At 46.6% G+C, this 23,294-nt stretch overlaps 2 protein-coding genes across 3 annotated transcripts in view; one reads left to right on the plus strand and one right to left on the minus strand.

Moving 5' to 3' along the window:
* The window catches only part of stam (signal transducing adaptor molecule (SH3 domain and ITAM motif) 1), a 79,426-nt gene extending 76,850 nt beyond the window's left edge, over positions 1-2,576 (minus strand). Inside the window, exon 1 of the mRNA XM_039754268.1 lies at positions 2,133-2,576. Within this exon, the coding sequence (XP_039610202.1) occupies positions 2,133-2,172 (40 nt within the window). The 5' untranslated portion in view covers positions 2,173-2,576. The remainder of the gene's footprint in view (positions 1-2,132) is intronic.
* Positions 2,577-7,758: 5,182 nt separating this feature from the next.
* hacd1 (3-hydroxyacyl-CoA dehydratase 1) overlaps positions 7,759-23,294 on the plus strand; it is a 41,470-nt gene continuing 25,934 nt past the window's right edge. Inside the window, exon 1 of one of the 2 annotated variants that reach the window (XM_039754271.1) lies at positions 7,759-8,019. In XM_039754271.1, coding sequence (XP_039610205.1) covers positions 7,904-8,019 — 116 coding nt within the window. In that variant the 5' untranslated portion in view covers positions 7,759-7,903. The remainder of the gene's footprint in view (positions 8,020-23,294) is intronic. The other variant, XM_039754270.1, reaches the window with a different exon arrangement.

Here is a 23,294-nt window from a genome sequence, read left to right on the forward strand (position 1 = left end):
TAAATTCGACTCGAGAACGAGTCGTACAATCCTCGTTCATTTCATTCACAAACAAGTCCTGTGATTCTCCTTCATTTGAATTTCAAACGAGTCATACAGTTCTCATTCATTTGATTCACAAGTCATTAACGAAATCACATGACAACAATTCATTTAACTCGAGATCAAGTCACACAATTCTCATTCTTGACTCTCATTTATTTGAATTTCGAATTCAAATTTCAAACGAGTCATGCAGTTCTCATTAATTTAATTCACCAGCAAGCCACACGATTCTCAATCGTTTGAATCGCTAACGAATCACATGACAACCATTCACTCAGCTCGAGAACGAGTCACACAATTCTCGTTCTCGTCATTCACAAACAAGTCCCGTGATTCTCGTTCATCTGAATTTCGAAAGAGTCGTGCAGTTCTCGTTCGTTTTACGGGTCAGTCAGGAGTCATTTTGTAAGTCGGACGATTCTCATTCATTCGATTCTCTAATGAGTCACGCGGTAATCATTCAGTTGACGTGCAAACCAATCATGATTCTCGTTCATTTGAATTGCGAGCGAGTCTCGCCATTCTCGGTCATCTGAATCACTAACGAAATCACGCGACTCGCGAACGGGTCACGCGATTCTCGTTCATTTGATTCACGAACAAGTCACCCAGTTTGAAAACGAGTCACATGATCCTCAGTCATATTGATTTGCTCACGAGTCGCACTATAATCATTCGAATCATTACCCGAAAATAAGCCACACAGTTTTTGTTCACTTATGATTCTCGAACTTGGTGTCTCATTTTAATTACGGATTTTCACTTTATTGTCATGCTTTCAAAGAGGTTATCATTCCAGGATATGAATTATTTATTACCAGCAGGTTTCATGCATAACGTAATAAACATAAATTATGCACCGTGTACTCAAACAATAAAAACAGCAACGTCTGTGCGTCCAGTCCCTTAGAGCAATCTGATTGGTCAGTTTGGCTTTGCTGACGCGACTGAACGAGGAAGTGCGATTGTCAGACACGCTGAACGGTTCGCCTTCAAAGATGGAAAGTACAAATCTGGACAGCAGGTAACAAAGGTGCCTCAAAAACAACGGCCAGCCGAGTCGGAGATGCAGGCTTTACGGGGAGAGAATTTCAGACAAATAGCAGTTTGGGGGAGGGACACTGAAGGTACACGCAGGCCCAGGGACGGCACAGGACCACGCAGAGTCACAGAAGACCTGGGTGGCACTGAGGAAGGAGGTAGTGGTCTGGACACACAAGACACCGAAGGTCCTTTTAAGGGCCACCTACCAGCAGTACTGTGCAGAGCACCATGCCCAGTGCGCCGGGCATTACATATCAATGGATGCTCTTATGGGGTCACGTGGGTGGGCGTCCTCTACACCAGTGAACAACGCTGAATGCTAAAGGACAGCAACCACCTCCTCTGGTCTGCTCGGTTGTGAATGTGACACTAAAGTTACTGCTGCGCTTTAGGATTTGCAATGTTGTTAGCATTTAGAAAAAATAAAAATAAACGAAAGCAGTAAAAGTAACTCCGCCGTTTGAAGTTCCGGAGCAAATAAACAATGTGTCATATTTTGTAGAATAAGAGAATGAAAAAGCGCATCTCGGTGAACAATGAGATCACATGAGTGTGCGAATGAAGGAATTAAAGGTTAGAATAAAACCCACCGAGGCCCCCAGGACTGAACTTGGTGCTCTATTAGTAACTTGAAGGGGGCTTTGTTTGCGCTGCCCATTAATAAATGACCAACTGCCGCACCGCAGACGGCGCCGTTACTCAGGTGGAGCGGATAACCTCGGCGACTCTCCCTCTCTGGAGGTGTCCTCGCGGCTCGATTGTTCCGTTGCTTCACCTCGTGGAAGGACAGCTTCGCAAATTTCTCGGCTGCGGCTTCTAAAAAGGAGACAAGCGCGAGCCGCACGGACAGGCGCAGAGGTCAGCGCGGCTCGACGAGACTCCCGCGATGCGCACTTAACGGTCGGGCGTGACCGCGCGAATCGCAAACCGAGTCCCGGCCGTTAAGCACGCTGAGTGAGGAGAGGCAGCGATCGGTCCCACGGGATGGACAGCCAACGAGAGACGGGAGAAGAGGAGCAGACAAAAGCGGCGGGCGCACTTACCCACATCTTGTTCGAAGGGATTGGATGCGAAGAGCGGCATTGCAGTACAGCGAACGAAGCGCCTCCGGGAGCACCGAGGGCCAGCGGCGACACAAAACAAACAAACAAAAAATAATAATAATAATAAAAAAAAAGAAAGAAAATCCGGTGGGCGACAAATTGGGACGAAACGCTGAAGAGTCAGCAGCCTGATGCCGAATCCCAGACAGTCCTGCTGCGGCGGCAACAACGAGGCATTCTGGGAAGCGAGGCGTCTGTCTCAGTGCCTGGATAAAGAGAACAAGGAAAAGAAGAAAGAAAACCGCCGACGGTCCATGGTGGTCGTGCGCCCGCGACCCCCTGCTCGGCGACTGCGTCTCTTATTCAACTCCGCCGAGCAAATCTGGACGGGAATAAACGCGAGTGCGTGTGTGCGGAGGCAGCGATCAGCTGATCGAGACTACCGCGAGAATAGGGAGGAAGGCAGGGAGGGAGGGAGCCGGGCCGGGGGTGGGGTGAAGGTCTGGGGTCTGCCCGTCAATCCCACAGCCGAGTACACGGTGGTCTGTAGTCATTTGGCCATCTCAGTCTGAGGGGTCTCTTTAACGGCACACAAAGACAAGGAGAGGGACCCTCCCCAGATACCAATGCCTTGTGCTTGCCTGTCAGTAAAATAATCATTGATCTGCTAGACTTTTTCCTCGGATGGAATGGCAGCCCCTCATCCATCAAGTTCAGGGGACCCTCATGGAAATGAAACATGCTTACCCTTAGAGGCTGTAGCCCCTGAAATATCGGTTTCTGGGTGAGATGGAAGCCCCTTTAAAGTAGGACTGCTGATTTGTTTTTAAATATTTCTCCACATTTCCTCTCCAGTTGTGACAACCTGGTGACAGTAGTGGGCTTCAGTTGGTTTATGTTGTTAGAATATTAAATAGCGAGCATGATGACGGTGTGGCCACTAGTGGGTGCCTCAGAGCCCAAATCCCAGACACAACATTCATGAGTCTCAGGTTCAAAAGACCTTTTATTAGCACAAATTGAACCATCCGTCCATCCGTTATCTAACCTGCTATATCCTAACTACAGGGTCACGGGGGTTTGCTGGAGCCAAACCCAGCCAACACAGAGCGCAAGGCAGGAATCAAACCCTGGGCAGGACGCCAGCCCACCGCAGGTGAGGCGCTCTATAAACATGAAAGCCATAATGAGTGTAAGTGCCCAGCAGGGGGCGTTAGTTGGGAGTGCTGGGAATGCTCTCATTCAGCCAGGGTGTTGATTTCTTGTCTATTTGATATTCTTGTTGCTTTATAAGCTTGTAGCTCTTGTTGATTCCACTTTTGGTTTGCCTTTATGTCAAATGAGGCCCTCCTTTTATATTGTGTTGCTGAATTATTTCACTTCTATGCCTTTTGCTTTGTGTTTTGTGGGTGGAACCCCAGGAGGTGGAGCTACTGTGATGTCACTGCTGAAGGACCGCCCCCCCAGCCTTTATATTTGAGACCGGAGAGCCAGTTGGTCTTTCAGTGGCTCGCTGACGCATTTTATTGCAAATGTTAGTTTTTGTGGATCCTGAATTTGTTGTTACAATACGTCCCCTGGGATACGAGAGAGCAGCCCCCCCTGGTTTGTATCGGAGCTTGGAAGCTCAACCCTGTTGGGGCCCGTGTCCACTGCCAGGGGGCGCCTGGAAGATTCCGAAGCCATTGGAAAATGCAACATAAAAGGGGCCGCCTCACTCCATTCGGGGAGCCGGAGTCGGGAGGTGGAGGACAGAGCTTGTGAAGGGAGGAGTAGACGTGGCAGAAGAGAGCAAAGGAAGGAAGAAAAGAAAGAGAGAGAAGGGACTGAGCCTATCTGTGGTGATTTGTGTGCTGAAGGGCAGCGACTCCAAGTAAAAGCGCGCGTCTTGCACTTGTGTGTCTTGGTGTCTGTCGGTGTCTGGCTATTTACCTCACTGTAGATTTTGGACTTGGCCTTGTTGTTTTGTTTTATCGTGCCTGGTCTTTTTATTTATATCTATCAATATATTTGTCGTTTCCATTCGTTTTGCAGTTTGGGTCATTTGCTATGATTACTTTGGTTCCTATCTTTTCTCTTTAGTTATCACTTAGTCGTCCCATTTTTATTATGTGCTCTTTTTTTAAGTGCCTTTATGTTCCCTGTGTTTGTTGGTGAGGAAACCCAAGAGGCGGGGCCAGCCCTTTCATCTCTACTAAGGACCGCCCCCAGGCCCATGACTGGCATTCTGGGAAGTGCAGTCTGAGGCTCGTCATTGAGTGCGCTTTGCTGGAGTTGTTGGTGTTTCTGAGAGTGTTGCTCTTCTTATTGGATTTTCTGGCGACTGATTTGCTTCTGTTTAGGCGGACACTCTAATATTTTGTATTGGGAATTTCCTGACTTGACTCGATTATTTAGTAGTTCCTTGTGTTTTGTTTTTTTATCATTTTGAATTCCTGTCACACATTTGTTGCAGATTCTGACCTGTGCGTATTCAACGTGATGAGATTAAAGGACAGCTGGACTTCATGTTCTTATCTGGTCAGTGGATATCAAATCCCCCCAAAAAAGCTTTGTGCAGACCACACCTCGCAGTTTGCTTTTAGTTGTGAGCTTTTGCTTTGTTTATCAACCTCGAATATCGCCTCTCAGTTTTTGGAGAGAGTTCCCCTTTCTCGAACCTCGACAGAGACTTGTTTGTTCTTAGATTGCCTGTTTGACAACTCCATATTTTTCTTTCGATTTTTTCCTCCTCTTTTTGTAAATAAATCTTCCTTCTAATTGGACTCTTTGTTGCTCATCTCTTTTCAAACCAGGGGTTTGCAGTAATCCCCTCCCTTTGTGAAGACGTTTGATTATATTTTGGGACCTCGTTCTGCTTTGATTTATTCAAAAATGGACACATTTGTTGGTAGCACTCTGTGAAAAAGAGACGAACCCACGAACAGACAAAAGTCATTGACACCCGTCATTGTTTATTCCCATATTTAACAAAAATCAGACTTTGCTTTAGAGTTTTATTTCAACAGAATATTTGAGATTTTACACAATGGCATGGACAGATATGATGGGACCCTTCACCGAATGTTTTCTTTCTCAACCATCACCAGTGATTCCTGGAGCTCTCCGTGAGACGTCTGCACCTGTCCACAGGTAGTTTGGCGCTCTTGTCCTGAGCAAACCTGTGTCAGATTTGAAGGGGGTCTTCTGCGCACAGCTTGTTTCAGTTCTTTCCAATGACGCACCATAGGATTGCGATCAGAGCTCATAGACGGCCACCTCAGAATAGTCCAGTGTTGTGTTCTTAGCCATTCTTGGTGCCTTTCGCTGTGTGCTTTGACGGAAGAGAAGCCTTGAAATCCTCAGATGTTACCTGCCATTAATTTGTGAACAGTCCACGCCTGTGTGATGCCCCTCAGTAAAATGGGGTCTTTTCAGCCATCAAGTATTGCACATTTGTAGGATGCCAAATATGAAAAGGTTCTTTTTCACATTTTCATGTGCAAAATGTGCAATGACTGCTTTAAATGGCAAATATCTAACATCCATGGTACATTACCACGCTAAGAAGTAAATATCCTAGTTAAATGGATAAAGAGCACACTGACAGGCCAAATATTCCTGCTACAGGCTTCATTTCCAGATTTAAAAGGTAATCATCTAACTTACATGGTTAAATATTAAACTTAAATGCCAACTATTCCTGCTAAATGGTTATTTTTTAATTTAAATGGTAAATGTCCGATGCGCATTGTTAAATATTATACCTAAGTAACAAATATTCCTACTAAATGGTAAGAATTTAAATTGAAATGGTAAATGTCCATTGTGCATGGTTATATTTTACACTTCAATGCCAACTTTTCCTACTAAATGCATGGTATTTTATTTAATTAAATGGTAAATATTTAACATGGGGAGGCAGGGTGGCGCGGTGGGTAGAGCTGCTGCCTCGCAGTTAGGAGACCCGCCTGGGTTCGCTTCCTGTGTCCTCCCTGCGTGGAGTTTGCATGTTCTCCCACAGTCCAAAGACATGCAGGTTAGTTGCATTGGTGATTCTAAATTGTCCCTGGTGTGTGGGTGTGTGTGCCCTGCAGTGGGCTGGCGCCCTGCCCAGGATTGTTTCCTACCTTGTAGCATGTGTTGGCTGGGATTGGCTCCAGCAGACCCCCGTGACCCTGTAGTTAGGATATAGTGGGTTGGATAATGGATGGATGGATATTTAACATGGGGTGGCACAGTGGCACGGTGGGTAGTGCTGCTGCCTTGCAGTTAGGAGACCCGGGTTTGCTTCCCGGGTCCTCCCTGCGTGGAGTTTGCATGTTCTCCCGTGTCTTGTGCGTGGGTTTCCTCCCACAGTCCAGAGATATTTAACGTGCACTGGCGACCAAATTGTCCCGGTGTGTGTGCCCTGCAGTGGGCTGGCGCCCTGCCTGGGGTTTGTTCCTGCCTTGCATCCTGTGTTGACTGGGATTGGCTCCAGCAGATCCCTGTGACCCTCTCCTCTATTAGGATATAGCAGTAAAATGGATGGAAATATTCCTGCCCAATGGTAAATTTCTAAATTTAAATGGTAAATGTGTGAGTCACACTGTTAAACTGAGCACTTCAATGCTAAATATGCCTTCTGAATGTTAAAGATGAGCATCACATGCAAGTTTAACATGAGAAACATGCCATTTCTATAGAACCCCTGCCAGGCACGAGCTCTCATGCTGGGCACCGACGCCATTTCAGTTGGTTATTTGCCATTTAGCAGGGAGATTTGCCATTCAACTGGACATTTAGCACTTGAGTTAGAAAGTTGGACATTTAAACTGGTACTTTCATATTTGCTCTCACAAACGCACACATTTGAGAAATAAAGCAGTATTTTTATAATGTAAATGTGCAATAAATGATGAAACCAAAAGAAGTACGCTATTTTACAAGTGCCCCCAATACATGCATTGGAGTGACCTTTTTATAGCCAACCGCTCCTGGGGTTGAAGTGCCTCCATTTCAAGGCCAGACTCTTCCCAGATGATCTTGTCTCCTTGTCCTTTTATTCTGCTTTATTGGAGGCAGGACACAAATCCCCAAATGTGTGTGAAGAGGTTCAAACTTTGATAGTGAAGACCCTGGTGTATAGGCCTTCCACACACCTGACCGTCATCTCATCCATCCATCCATTTGCAAACCGGTTTATCCTGAGCAGGGTGATAGGGAAGCTGGAGCCAACCCCAGTAAGCATGGAGTACAGGGCAGGAACAACAGGTGGACACCTCAGGGTGAACACACACACGTGCATACGGGACAGTTTAGCCACTCCAGTTCATCTAACTGGCGCATCCCATCAACTAAAACCCCCGCCTTCAGGTGACATGGGGATGACGGGCTTTTCCATGCGCTTGTCACCCGGGATCGTGTTTCTCAAGTGTGGCGTTTTGGTGTCACTGGCTTAGTTGGGTTCTCTTTATCTGGTTTGCCGCTTTACGTGTATTCAGTGACAGGCGACAAGTCAAAGGGGGCTCTCGAACCTGCCAGCCCCGCGGTGAAAAGCGTCGGTGCCGCGCGAGACTCCCCGCTCTTCCCCGCCCGCCTGTGCGCTCTCTGGCTGCCAAGTGCTAAGCTGGCCACTCGCGCTAAGCCGCTGCTGTCATCTCACGCCTGCCAGTGATCCCGCGAGAGACGGGGGCTCCCACTCCTAGATGGAGGGACGACCCTCGTGTAGTCCCGGCTGACTTCCAGCTGTCAGCTGCGATCTCGTCTTCTTCGGACTTTTCCTCGCACTCTGTCTCCGCTCCGTTAGCATGGCGTCCGGCGAAGACGACGGCTCCGTGGAGGAGAAGGACAACCACAAGAAGAGGACCATCAGTCCCTTTGCCCTGGCTTGGCTAACGTTTTACAACATCGCGATGACAGCCGGGTACGTAGCACGAACGGAGCCCGACGGACGCCGATTCAGTTGAATTTTGCTGCCTAGAAGAGAAGGGAGAGAGGGAGGGAGAGCCGGTGGCCGCGCCGGACAAGTGCAGACTGGCACGGCATGATGGGCACCAGCTCCTGCACGGGCATCGATGGCTTGTGGGGGTGGAGGGGTTAGTGGGCATCTGCCTCTTTTAACTTTAATTGCGTTTTATTGCTGCTTGTATTGGAACGGTGGGGGGTTGGTGGGGGGGTCGGGCTGTGAATGGAGCCGCGCAGCTTTTCCTAATACGGCGAACGCGTCACCTTCACACTTGCGTGGTTAAGTATAGGCTGACACCGGAGATCCGAGGTGGGACAGCGAAATGCTTCAATCGGCACATTTTTTGCGGACCCCACAATCCGCTGTTTCCTTTCCTTCGAGCACGCAGACAAGCGCCGAGGTGTCCGCCAGATGCGAGTGGCGGGGCTGCGGGCTGAACGATCCGCTGAAGCCGTGAGTGAGGACGGGCGCTGGAGCGGCGAAGGGACCGGAATGGACCGGCGGCCCCGCGACGAGACACCCCCGGCACGAATGCACGTTAGGAGTCCCTTCGAGTTCTAATACAGACTTGTAATGTGCATACAGCGCCTTTTCTACTCTCGGGGGGCTTCAGTTCAAGTTTCATGTCATTGCGTAACTTGCAGGTCTCCTCAGAACGTGACAATAAAACAAGAAGAGAGTCTAACGGTCCTCTTGGTTCAGCGTGGGCAGCTGGGCTGGCATTTCTACCAGGCCGCATGTGATATAGCGCCATGAACACGCAAACAGAAACAAAAAGAGTCTTTTGAGCATCGTTGTTAATTAATTAAACAGCTTAGCATTTAGAGCGATGACATGTCCAGATATATAGTGCCTTCAAAAGTGTATTCGGACCCCCTCACTTGGACCACTTTTTTTCACGCTACACTAAAATCATTTCAATTCGTATTTTTCCTCATTAAGAAGCACTCAAAACCTAAGAATGACAAGGTAAAAGCAGGAGTTTAGGAATTTTTGCAAATTTATTAAAACCAGCCGTGGCACCTCAAGGCCACCTTACCGGCATCATAGGGACCCCGCCGGGGGCAAAGTAGTGCGCTGGAGCCCCTGTTTGGACAGCAAAAGAGAAACACCCATAGGCATCAGAAAAATCGTGGGCCCTTATGCTCCTGGTAACCCCAGCCAGTGCTCATATGTTAAGATGGCACTTACTTGTTAAAAAGAGGAAGTGCCCGTTTGGTGAAGCCCTTTTGGAGATTTAGGTGGGATTAATGGATGTTGCCCCTCGTTATCAATAGCAGGTGTTCAGTATTATTGAGGGGGGGCACTGTGTGTGGAGTGTCCCAGACCCTGATGCTGCCACCACCCCCACCACCATGCCCTCACTGTTGGAGTGGCATTGAGCAGGTGATGGGCAGTGCCTAGCTTCCTCCAGATGTGGCACTTAATATTCAGTTCACACTTCAATCTTGGTTTCAGCACACTAGAGAATCCTGTTTGTCACAGTCTGAGGGTCCTTCAGTGTCCCCCAGCCACTCTGCTTATGGAGTATTGCGCTGTTGGTCGTCCTTCTCCCATCTCCACCTCCAATGGCCAGGCTGACCACTGGGTTCTTGGTCATCTCCCATCCCCACACAAGACTGCGGAGGCCCCTGTGTGCTCTTGGGAACATTCAGTGCTGCAGGCTTCCCCAGTTCTCTGTGCCTTGACACAGTCATGTCCCGAAGCTCTACCGGGATGTCACGTCTTGGGACTTCTCACCGCTGGGACCTTCTACAGTCTCTGAATTGACCACAGGTGGACTACAACAGTCTCTGAATTGACCACAGGTGGACTACAAGAAACATCTCAGTGATGAGACCAGGATCTCCCCATGTATTTGACACAGTTGGTTTCTCCCAATTGTAGCACAGGGTGGGTGAAGTGACTTGCTGAGGGTCACCCAGTGGTGGGATTTGAACCCACGACCTCATGGTTTAAAATCCAAAGCCTTAACCACTGCGCCACACTGCCCAAGCATGCAGAACGCAGAACGCAGAACTACCCCACCAGAACCAAACGAAACCTCCAGAGGACCCAAGGACTCTGACGGGCCCACCCCTACCAAAAACCCTAAGCTAAACTGAAGGGACCCCACCCCCACCCAAGTCTAACCCTCATCTAAAGTGAGTAAAAGTGTAACCCTGATGTCAAGTCAGTGGGTACTTAAAATAATTTGAAATGGCTATTAACTCAGGTATGCCTAATGTTACATTTATTTGACATCCATCCATTATCCAACCCGCTTTATCCTAACTACAGGGTCATGGGGGTCTGCTGGAGCCAATCCCAGCCAACACAGGGCGCAAGGCAGGAAACAAACCCCGGCAGGGCCAACCCACCACAATTAATCTAAAAATTATTAAAAAAATTTTTTGCACTGATGTTAAGCAGTAAGGGGCACTAAATTATTTAAACCCTATTATCCCATTCTGAATTCCCAAATTAAAAATTATATATATAACCCTAAGTAATAGATTATTGTACAGACGATTGTTGGACCTAATCTTGAAGTAATTTTATTATGGGTCTTAGAAAGGTCTGTTTAATTAAAATTATTATAGTATAGGGATGATTGAGTTTTGATAATTACAGATATTAGAGAAGCTAAATATGTCGTATAATTGTAAAATATTAAAATTAATACCCACATGAGTTGTACCAGTGCAATGGAGCTCCCCTAGTAAGGGAGAGAATCCTCCAATAACCCTAACCTAACCTAACCCTAAACCTAAGGGCCTTAACCTAAAGACACAGGGCTGGAGGCCTAATCCGATAAGAGCCAGGGGTCTACTGGATCACAGGGTACACAGACTTATCCTGAGACCCCAAGCCAGAGGCCTACACCAAGGACTTTATCCTGGCTGACACTAACAGGGGAAGAGCAGGCCTCATCCTGGAAAGAGAGCCAAGACCTAAACCGAAAAGAAAAGCTCTTATCCTAAAACTCAGAGCCAGGGGCTTCCACCAATAGGGGAAGAGCAGACCTCATCCTGGACACAGAGTCAGGGGTCTGCACAAGTGAAGAAGGGAGGATGGAAGTGCGCTTCACAGCTCAAAGTCACAGAGTACAGAGAGGGCCCGTGTAGGGACGCGCCCTGATGATCCTGCAGCGTTGGGGACAGCCAGTGAAGTGCAGAACTGAGCACATGACCATGAGAAAGTGATAGGAGTCAAGGGCAAGGACCCCCCCCCCTTTAAGTCCACAGATACCACTCCAAGTGGAGTCAATGGGATGGTGAGGTTCTTATTTTTAAAAAGGTGGCAGAAATTCCTGAGTTCCTGTTTTCACATTGTCATTCTGTGGCACTGAGTGTCACTTGCCTTGGTGCTTATGTGAATTTTGCAGAGGGCTGTGACAGCAGACGTGGCCACACAACCCATCCACTTATCTACCAGTTTTCTCTGAGCTGAGCTGAAAACCGACCACAGGATTTGACATCCACCATTCTTTACTTCACTTTTCATGGAACCAAACTTGAGCTTTGGATTTACGGACAAGCATGTCATTCAAAAGTGACAAAACCATTGAAAAGGGCACGAGTAACAATGTCACCCCCTGTTAAGGTAACATTTTGCGGACCTCAGTGAGGTTTCTGAATTTCTCGACGCTCGCTCGCTCGCTCGCTTGGTCTGCCCTCGTTCAGTTCTCTCAGGAGCGATGGCTGCCCTCTCCCAGTGGCACACAGATGTTTATCGGGATTCAGACTTTCGGTGGGATTGAGCAGGAAAATATACACACAGTAAAAAAAATAAGTAAAAGAAAGAACCGTCAGATTTCTAACAGATGGCGTGCACACATTCCTACATAATAAATAAACCACAATCACCCTGTAAACGTGAGCACCGCCCTGAAACATCCATATATGGAGAATGCTAATCGACCTCATACATATGCAATCAGGGTGCCACAGAACGTCATCAGCTGGTAGATTAGGCTCCCACCTGACCCATCGAGACCCCCCATCAGGCTTCAGTCCACAACTAAAAGTGTTACATTTAGTGCCTCTCTTGTGCATTCTGGGGGGTCTGGGAAAGTCGTAAAGCACCAGGGTCTGCTGCTGTCACCTGGCACATTCTGTCACAATGAAGAGTACAGGCCATGTGGGGCGCTGTCACGTCTGTCAAAGCTACAAAACAAATGAATCGCAGGTTGACCACGCAAGTCGCCACATCTTGGTGTCACAGATGACTTGTGTGTTAAAGGAATGTCACTGCAATGTCACGGCTGATGGAAGCCACTTTACTCTTGCTAGGCGTATTTATTGCACTGCGAGTGCTCTCAGTTGCTCTAATTACGTTCGGAGACCCCCGGACATAGCTGCAACTTACCATCTTATGTTGACAAAGCGTGTATGGACACCCACGCCATACAACTCTGGGATGTGCTCTGGGATGTGGTGCCCAGCAAGGCAGGCAGGATGGAATGAAGCTCAACTGCGATGTCCCTAAAGTGGCAAAAAACCCGGAAAGTTCTTCAGGGCAGAAACGCAGTATTGGCCCTCTGAAAATGGGATTCAGATTTGGATTTGTCACTTTTGAGGTGTCATTTGAAAGGGTGAATTAAGACCCCCACCCGACAGACCCCTAGGTGACTTAGCTTCTTAACAGAGCGTCAGTTGCACTTTTAGCATTGCAGCAGGTGGACACAGGTTGTTTAAGACAGCGTGGTATTTGTCACTCTTAAATAATTTTGATTTATATAGCGCCTTTCCTATGCTCAAAGCACTTTTGATTACAGCCCACCGGGGGGTGGGGGTTGTCCCCCTTGGTCATTATTTCTTTAAAGCCTGGCTGGAATAAAGGCCCCTTTCCGTCATGGGCTCATGATCAACGCACACTCTAATAACGACTTATGAGATTAATTATTATTATTATTATTATTATTATTACACTTGGCTATTGAGGACTTTCCATTTTCTCAGAAATGCTGTGCATGCAGGGGTCAGAGATACCACAAATGTATTCACGTTCTCTTTTTTACATTTGGGGGCTCTGTTTTATAAATGAGGGGGCTCTGTTTTATAAATGAGGGCCCAGGCCTCTAAACAGGACCCCCTCAGGACGGTCTGCCTCTCTCTTTGAAGGCCCGTTTCATGTTATCACCCCCCCAACTGAGTCTCCTGCTCTTTTCAAAGCAGCCCCCGCAGACCACACCAAAAATCCCCACCCCCCAAGACTGCGCCTCCCCGACAGTAGGGATGCTGTGGTTCCTTCTGTCGTTTTCCATGAGCTTGGAGTTGGTGGGATTGAATGACAAACCTCTCATTTTGCTTTGCCCAGAGGGTCTGTGGCTCGCACACGGTAGCAGGTCAGGAGGATGTTCACTGGGTGGGGGTCTCAATTCGTTCTCCCTCCGCTATCTGCATTGGTGAAGCTGGACTATGTAACGAGTGTGTATGGTTTAGGGCCTGGCGTGTCGTTGGTTTCCTTTGTATTTGTGACAAGTCGGCCGTACATATGTCCTGCGATGTTCAGAAATGGCGCTCAAGCGACTATACCAAAGTGTACGGTGGCACTGCCAGGTGTTTATGTGGTCAGAAATTGAAAGAAAAATCCACCAGAAACTTGCTTCCTCTGTTTCTGCAGTAAAGGACGTACTTTCCCACAATCCCCCATATTCCCTTACCAAGCACTTTCAGTTTAGCAGCTGAAAATGAAACCTCAGTGCTTATAACAAACTCTGATTCTTCCACATGCCAGTTGGATCCAATGGTTACGCGCTTTGCTAAGTCTCGTCTATCTCGTGTTCCCCCATGATAACTGCTATTGTTAACTCTTCCCTTATTACTGGCACGGCCCCCCTCTCACTAAATGACTCCAATTCTGAAATAAGCACCTGGCTGAGACCCTAATATCCTTAACGATTAATCGTCCTGTTTCAAATGCTCCATTCATACCTAAAGTTCTCGAGAAGATAGTCGCCTCGCATCTTCAGGCCCACCTTTCAACAAACACCGTTGTTTCCAATCCGGCTCTCATCCTAAACACAGCACAGCAACCGCCCCGCTCAAAATCACCACGGATCTTCTTACGGGACTCTTGTACTTCTCGACTTCAGCTCCTCACTGGATACGTCTCGCTAGTTCTGGAGTCTGGGGCCTCGTCCTCCAGTGGTGTTCTGCCTACCTCACTGACAGGAGTGAAAGACTTTAAATCGAAGAGAGCAGGCGTTACTCGCGGAGGGCGGCAGGGTTCTGTTTTGGGGGGCCGCTTCTTCTTTTTCTCATTTCCGTCTCCCCAGTAGGTCATATCTCTCGACACCATGAAGTTACAATTCATCGTTACGCTGATGACACACGGCTTTATCTATCCACTGAATCCTCTTCTCTTTGCGCTCCAAACACTCTGATGGTACCACTCCAACACACACAGTCAGGGATGACTCGCCATTTTCTCCAATTAAATAGCAATAAAACTGAGGTGCTTCTCGTTGGTTCTAAATCGACACTCGTTAAGATTCCTTCCATTTTAATTAACAACGTTAACACAAACATCCTTATATATAATTTAATACTCTCCGTATGTATGTTGTTCGCGTCAATACCGCGACTCAATACAAGTTAGAGCCACGCAATGGGACTCTGCCGCTGTAGTTTGAACATCACGTGGCAAAGGCGGACGCAGTATTACGTGATTGGCTAAGAATGCTCGAATGTTTCAGTGACGCCGCTGGACGGCCGAGTATAGTAAGTCGGTGTTGGTTCGAGCAGATAACAGTAAGTTCGGTTGGTTTTTGGAACGTTGGTTTGGTGGGGCGTACTTTCCAGGACTAACATCGACGACTGACTTAAACCCTTCGACAGCTCCGGAACCGTAAGTAAATTAGAACGTATCACGATATGCTTGGTATGAAGAAATCGATCTTTGGGCAGTTTAGTTTTGGCACCCGTCCTTCTGACATCTGTTGGCAAACTGAGTAATGATGGCTGGGTATTAACAACGGTCATTGTTTAAATTTTAGCCGATCTCAGATCCACGCCAACATAATTATTACTCCGACTCTGATTAGAGTCATAAGAGTCATAAATTATGGTTTGTTTTGAAAATTTGTTTGCCAGAAAAATCAAATGAGGTAACCAAGAGCCGAGTTCACGCCTCGCAGCCCCGCTTAAACAGGAGGCTCTTCATTACATCGGCCGAAAAGGTCTATTTGAAGCACAAATCAGTGCCATGATAACAAAATCATTTCAAGGACTTAAAAAACAAATCATTCTTTGCAGAGAAAGTATGAACTTCACAAACGTAGAACCCAGTCGCTAGTCTCTTTAGAACTTCAGAATAATTGGGACGAGAACAGGCCATTCAGCCCTACAAAGCTCACCAGTCCTCTCCACTTATTTCTCTCTATTATAAAAGAAAATCCTGAGGCGAGACGAGACTATCGCCAAGTGAATGTTTCAAGTCCCGCCCTCCTCTCAAACCACGCCCCTATCCTCTCACCTCTCATTGATGGGAATGCTTTTGTCACACTCAGTTCCTGTGCTCTCAGCTCTTATACATTTTTACATTTTCTTCACTTGAAGTTTGCAATAAAAGAAGACGTATGATGTCCAAATCTTACTGAAGACTTTCATTAACAGAAGAAATGAGTACACGGGCAGTCCTAACATCGAGAAACCATGAAGTCAAATGAATTAACCCGAAAATTGTCGATCGGTTACACTGCAAATTGGTTAAATGCATATCAATAGACTATACTGAAACAGTTGGTGGTGATGGTGAGGAAGATAAAAACATCAACTTACAATATCACGAAGAATATCTACAACCATTAGCACTACCTGGATTACTGTTGAAGACGGACGTATCGTAATGTTATTGCATCATTGATGTCTGAGTGATGGGCTATGCAATGGGACAAGATTAGTTGTATTTGAACAATTCTGCCATGTAAACTTTAAAAGGTGACAAGAAAGGTAATGTAGTCCATCTTCACTAATGACATGGGACACCAAAGGAGATCTTGATATGCCATTTGTATTATAACGTTTACAGTTTTCCATTAGAATTGCTTTGGCAAAGACAATTAACAAATCACAGAGACAAACATTCGAAAAAGTCATTTTATTTATTAGAGAGAAAGAAACGAAATTCATTCACAGGCAGATATACGTTGCATTGTCATGATGAAAGTCCAAACACGGAATCAAAATTCAAAGCGATATTGACGACAAGTTAATTCATAAAATTGTTTTAACTGAAGTTTTACATTAAAAGTGTACGTTTAAAAAGTATTTGCCTATTCATTTCAAAACCAAACAGAACGAAAACGTATAACACAGCGAATACCTCTAGCGCAACATGAGACATGTTTTTCTTTCAATTAATTACGTTTTACTATTTTCTGCTGTGGTTAATTACTCGTTGTCATGTAGAGAAAAGCCAAGCAAATTGAGCCCTTTTATTGGCTAACTAAAAAGATTACAATATGCTGGCTCTCGAGGCCACTCAGGCCCCTTCTTCAAGCGAGATGTAATATTGTAGAAACACACAAACACACACACACACACCAAACACTCACTATGGCCAATTTAGCTTTGCCAGTCCACCTGACCTGCATGTCTTTGGACTGTCTTATTCATTTATTAATGTTATTGACAAGGGGAGAACAAGCAAACTCCACACATGGAGGACCTGGGACATGAACCCTGGTCTCCTTGGGAGCAGTGGTAGCACTGTGCCACCAAAAACTTACCAAATACATTGTGGCCACCAGGGGCACACCAGCTCCCCAAACCTGACCCAAGCAGACACCAGGCACAAGTCCGCAACACACAGGCTTTATTTTCAAATGGGAAATGCTTCTCCTTCATTCAGTAAAGCAGCACAGATAATAAAACACAAAACACTTCATTTCTTTTTATTTTCTGTTCATCTTCATGCCTCCTCTGGCAAATGTCGCCGCCATCATCATCATCGTCATCATCATCACTGTCATCATTGTTGTCGTCGTCGCCATCATCATCATTATCGTTGTCGTCGTCATTGTGGTCGTCATCATTGTCGTCTTCATCGTTATCATCATTGTCATCATCATCGTCTTCGTCGTCAATGTCATCATCGTCGTCATCATTATTGTTGTCATTGTCATCATGGTTGTCATCATCATCGTCATCATTGTCATTATTGTTTTCATCATCATCAATCATCATCAATGTCATCATCGTCGTCATTGTCATCATCGTCATCATCGTTGTCCTCCTCCTCCCATCTCAGGCTCTCCAAATGAAGGCAGGCGGCTCCTTTTATGCTGCACCCTTGAGCACTTCAGGGGGGCCATCAGTGTTATCGGGAAACACTCCCAGGTGTGGTTGGAAGCACAAATGAGGGCTCTGCAGCTCCTCCTGGTGGCCCCCAACAGGGCTGTTCCAAACTCGCAACTCCTATGCCGCCCTGTGAGAATCTAAGGTACCCAGGGGGGCTGCCATCTAGCACTCTGGGGGTGGCAGTACCCTGTGCATATCTGCTCCCCTAGTCCTTCCTTTAAGAAGGGGTCCCGGCCAGATAAGGGCCCTGGCCATCCGTCACAATGTTCATTTTTCAAGCCAAGACAGTTGGTTTCCAGTGAACATTTGTGACAACAGAAGGGATCTGGAAATAATTGTGTTATCGCATATTCCTGGTACTGCTTTTGTTGAGGTAAGGCTCTGCGTTTTCTATTCACATGTGTGAGGTCTCACAAAAATATGGAAGTCAATCAAAACAAAACTACTAAGACATAAAATCTGAAAATCAAACCAACCTCGTGGCACAAACACATAACTGTGACTTGGTCTGTCAAGTGCTGAGCTGTCACACACAGAATGGTCGAATCTCATAATATTGGTGACTCTTTTTTTTCTTGTTCAAAAATGACACATATAAACTCTTTTACGCCTGTGTGTGTGTGTGGGCAACTCTTAAAAGTAAAGGTGACGGTCACAGTGGCTCTTCAGAGCAATGCCATAGGGCAGCATTTGTTTCTTTAGCTTCATCTCGTGACCCAATCTTGCCCTTCTTGGAATCTTCCAGACCCAGTAAATGACGATGTCAGATCAGGGGTCTCGCCAACAGTCGCAGCGAGGAACTGCCCACGGTAACCCATTGTAGAGACACTTAACAGGCAACATGCAACCATTTCCTGTTAAATATAGTGACGAGTCACGACCCTGTGCAGCCCCAGACATGGCCGCCTTAGTTTTAGAAACTGTGCTTATGAGTCCCAAAAGAAAATTCCAGAAACAACCTTTAGAACCATACCGATGTTCATACACAGTCACAAATAAACTACAGGTACTTGATCAATGCTGACCTCAGTGTTAATGTTTGTAGTGCATTCTGCAATGCAGATGTCTCTATTCCATGTCATTTAGTATGGGATCCATAAAAGTGGTGTTATTAATGATTATATGCGCCATCTGTTAGAATGACAAACATAGTGCATACATCTGTTCTATGTCATTTACTGTGGGATTTGTAAATGTGGTATTGTTAATGTTTTTAATGTGCCATCTGTTGGCATGACAAACATAATGCATACTGTAAGTCTCTGTTCTACATCATTTAGTATGGGATTCATAAAAGTGATGTTGTTAAAGTTGGTGATGTGCCATCTCTTAGAATGACAAATGTAATACATTTTAATACTACAAACATTTGTGTTGTGCCACCTGTTGGAATGAATGAGTCAGACACACTGACAGACAGACAGACGTCTTTCCTTTTATTAAGAGAGTGCAGTAAATGTGTAAAATTCAAATGGGCTCATCTTCAGGTTTTCTTGATTTATTGGTACTCTGCACTATACATTAAAGATTTCTGTTTTGTTCCCCCTCATTGTTCTTACTTATTATTTGTCTGACGACTTTATTTAAGGTGACTAACAACATTTGAGAAATACAGCTGATTCCAGGTGCTCGGGCAGGTGAAGTGACTTGCTCAGGGTCACACAGTGTCAGTAGTGGGATTTGAGCCCAGAAACACCAGAATCCTTAAGCAGTACACCTGCCTAAGATATGAGGAGACTTTTCTTAGCCCAAAGGTCCAACCTCATATATAATGAAACTATCCCAAAATGAAATGGGTCTTTGTGAAGCGATGGTTCAGCGAGGGTCCACTGCCCCCATTAAGGTGACATTTAAGAACTGTTATGGTTAAGAGTTTGCACAAAATGCGCACGTATGGTCAGCAACCAAAACGCAACGTATACACGTAGTGGCCCATTCAATCGGTGTGTTGACATTGTCCTTGTCAGTAGGTGACAGTGCTAGATCAGTGTCACAATGTCACAGCACAGGCAGTGAGACTCTGCTGAGCTGCGACTGTCATTACTGACTTTAAGGAGAAGACAAGGAGACAGTGGAGTGTAATAATCAGACAAGAGCTGAGGGTGTCGAGGTGATTGGGCCGCTAAGGTCATGTGACCATAATATAGGACAGTTGTCAGTGTTTTGGAAGAGCGCACAAGTAAAGACTAAAATTGTTAAGTTTAACTTTGGTAAGCAAAGTCCAAAGAGGGCAGACCGGGATAAGACAGTCGAGGAGCAGTGGAGCAGGTCGAAAAATGATTGACATGTAATGCAGGACAGGGACATCCATCCATTATCCAACCCACTATATCCTAACTACAGGGTCACGGGGGTCTGCTGGAGTGAATCCCAGCCAGCACAGGGCACAAGGCAGGAAACAAACCCCAGGCAGGGCGCCAACCCACCACAGGGGACATACAACATTTGGAATTAATAGGAACTTAAAAAACAAATCCACAGTGGGTTAATAAAGAGTTAAAAAAAGAAACTGCAAAAGAGAAAAACAAACAAAATGAATAAAACGAATAACTTCAAAGGGACTCATGGGGCGTATGAGAAGAGGAGGGCAACCATTAAGAAGGACATCAAGGAGGATAAAAGACAGTTGGAGAGGAACAGCAGATGAGGAGAAGGACGACTGAAGAGATACTGAAAATAGGAAGAGAAGAGTCAAGGAGGAGGTGAAGAGCATCAGGAGTAGTAAAGGGGGGTTAAAAGATACAGACAGTGAGATAGCGGACCCCCTAAAGTCACATTTTAATGAGGTCTTCACAAGTGGATAACCTCAGAGCAGTAACAGGGACTACTAAGGAGGTACCGAGGGAATAGAAATTATAAAGAGAGAGAAGAGCTGCTGAGATGAAAGAGGCTGGCATCACACAAATCACCAGGAGCAGATCAGATTCACCACCGAGGTGTTAAGGAGGCCAGCGAGTGAAGACAGAAACCCTGACACAGATTTATAGGAAGTCACTGAGCACTGAGAGACTCTGAAGGACTGGAAAATGACAAATATCATCACGTAATATAAAAAGGGTGACCGGGCAGAGCCAATCAGCTACAGGCCAGTAAGCTTAACGAGCATCACAGGAAAATGAAGGGAAGGAATTATAAAGGAGAAGATGGAGCAACACCTGGCAAGGACAGGACAGTCAGCGTGGGCTCAGAAGAGGGAGGTCGTGTTTTACTAACAGGCTGGAATTCTATGAGGAGAAACAAAAGGATACGACCAGAGAGGAGCAGATGAGATGATTGATGTGGACTTTCAGAAAGCATTTGATGAGGTGCCACATGAGAGGATGGGCATCAAACTAAAAGAAATGGCAGGTCAGGATGTGGGGTGTAGATGGGGGCTGAATTAGCTCAGACACAGGAAGCAGAGGGTGATGGTGAAAGGAACCTCATCAGAACTGGCCGATGTTAAGAGTGGTGACCAACAGGGGGCAGTGCTCGGGCTGCTGCTATTTTAAATAAATATGCATGATTTAGATAGGGGGCAGCATGGTGGCACAGTGGGTAGCGCTGCTGCCTCGCAGTCAGGAGACCCGGGTTTACTTCATGTTCATGTTGCATGCAACACGTTCTCCCCATGTCTGCATGGGTTTCATCCTGGTGCTCTGGTTTCCTCCCACAGTCCAAAGACATGCAGGTTAGGTGCATTGGCGGTCCTAAATTGTCCCTGGTGTGTGTGTGTGTGTGCGTCCTACGGTGGGCTGGCGCCCTGCCTGGGGTTTGTTTCCTGCCTGCCCTGTGTTGCCTGGGATTCACTCCAGCAGACCCCCGTGACCCTGTAGTTAGGATATAGCAGGTTGGATAATGGATGGATGGATATTTAACATGGGGCGGCACAGTGGCGCAGTGGGTAGCGCTGCTGCCTTGCTGTAAGGAGACCCTTAAGGGTTCGCTTCCCAGGTCCTCCCTGCATGCAGTTTGCATGTTCTCCCCATGTCTGCGTGGGTTTCCTCCCACAGTCCAAAGACATGCAAGTTGGGTGCATTGGCGGTCCCAAATTGTCCCTGGTGTGTGTGTGTGTGTGCCCTGCAGTGGGCTGGTGCCCTGCCTGGGGTTTGTTTCCTGCCTTGCGCCCTGTGTTGGCTGTGATTGGCTCCAGCAGACCCCCGTGACCCTGTGGTTGGGATCTGGCGGGTTGGATAATGAATGGCTGGATGGATTTAGATAGGAATATAAAGAACAAACTAGTTAAGTTTGCAGATGACTCCAAGATAGGTGGATTGGCAGAAAATCAAAAATCCATTGAATCATCACAGAGGGACTTGGACAGCAGACAGGCTTGTGGACGATGAAATTTAATGTCAGTAAATGTAAAGAATTACACATAGGAAGTCAAGATGTGAGGTTTGAACACACAATGGGGGTCTGAAAATCAAAAGTCCACCTTATGAGAAGGATTTAGGAGTCATGGTGGACTCTAAGCTATCGACTTCCAGACAGTGTTCAGAAGCCATTGAGAAGTCATTAAGAGAATGTCAGTTTATATAGCGCCTTGATGTGTGGAGTACAAGTCACAGGAGGTTCTGCTCAGGCTTTATAACACACTGGTGAGGCCTCATCTGGGGTCCTCTGTGCAGTTTATGACTCCATAAGGACATAGCAGCACTGGAGATGGTCCAGAGAAGAGCGACTCGGCTGATTACGGGGGACTATAGGGAGTGAGTGATGAGGAAAGATTAAAAGAGCTGAGCCTTTACAGGTGATGAAGAGGAGACCTGAGTGAAGTATTTAAAATGGTGAAGTGAATCAGTCCAGTAGATCAGGATGGTGACTTTAAAATGAGTTCATCAAGAACATAGGGACACAGCAGGAAACTTGTTAAGGGGGAATTTCACACAGACTTTAGGAGGTTTTTCTTCACTCAGAGAACTAGAGACACTTAAGTGACCAAGTAGTGTGGTGGACAGGAGGTCTTTAGCGACTTTTAAAACTCGACTTGATGTTATTTTAGAAGTGGACAGGACTGGTGAGCTTTATTGGACTGAATGGCCTGTTATTGTCTAAGTGTTTTGGTGCTCTAATGTCAGACCCATTAAACACAAGTGGTCAAGGCAGGGCAAGTATAATATTGCGTGAGTGGGTGACCTAAATAATGAGCTGGTACACATCAAATTTTTGAGCATGTCTCAGCGCATGCTCCCAGCCTCTCTCTCTCTCTCTCTCTACCTTGCGCTTTGATGGCCTTGTCCGTCAGATTCAGCCCTTCGTTCGTCTTTCCAGCCCCCCTTCGAAATGCGCCATTCTCCTCGATAGGCAACGCGAGCTGAAAACTCGGCGCGCGCGACCTAAGCGCGTGCAAGTGCCTCCTTGTCTGACGTCATTTTGTCCTGGCGGCCAGCGGGCGCGCGTTAATTCAAGCAGGCTTCGGAAGTTTAACATTGTAGAGGGGACAATGAGGACATGAACTCGTTTAAAAGTCACTTGAGGGTGGCTAGCGTTCCTCCGTACTTTCAGCGGCATTGAATTGGTTTGTCGATCCGCACTGCTACCTGAAGCTCATTGTCTTAGGTTTACATAACTTGATGATTTTTTCCCTCAGTATGTCAGCGATAGCACCGCTAACTTGTGCTGCTTTAAAAAATAAATCAAATGGGCGTCGTTTACTGTCATCTATAAAAAATTCGAATGTAAAACAACTCGGCAGCGTTGATACTTAACGTGGAGTGAATGCGCGCGACTTGATGCCTGCGCTGCCGGCGTTCAGCCGTAGAAACGTTCATGGTGGACCTGGACGGTCGGCTTTCAGGGACGGCTGCGGGAGTCCACGTCGGTCGGTGTGGCGCTGGTTTTCCCAGCAGTAGCAGATGCACACTGTGACTGGGGGCTCCTGTAGGATTTACAGTGCGGAGTTCAGTTTAACTAACGCCGGGCTAGCGCGGCCCTTGGCGCAAGTGGAGGGGACGAGTCGGCGGT

The sequence above is a fragment of the Polypterus senegalus genome, chromosome 5, assembly GCF_016835505.1.
Source record: "Polypterus senegalus isolate Bchr_013 chromosome 5, ASM1683550v1, whole genome shotgun sequence".
Taxonomy (NCBI): Eukaryota; Metazoa; Chordata; class Cladistia; order Polypteriformes; family Polypteridae; genus Polypterus; species Polypterus senegalus.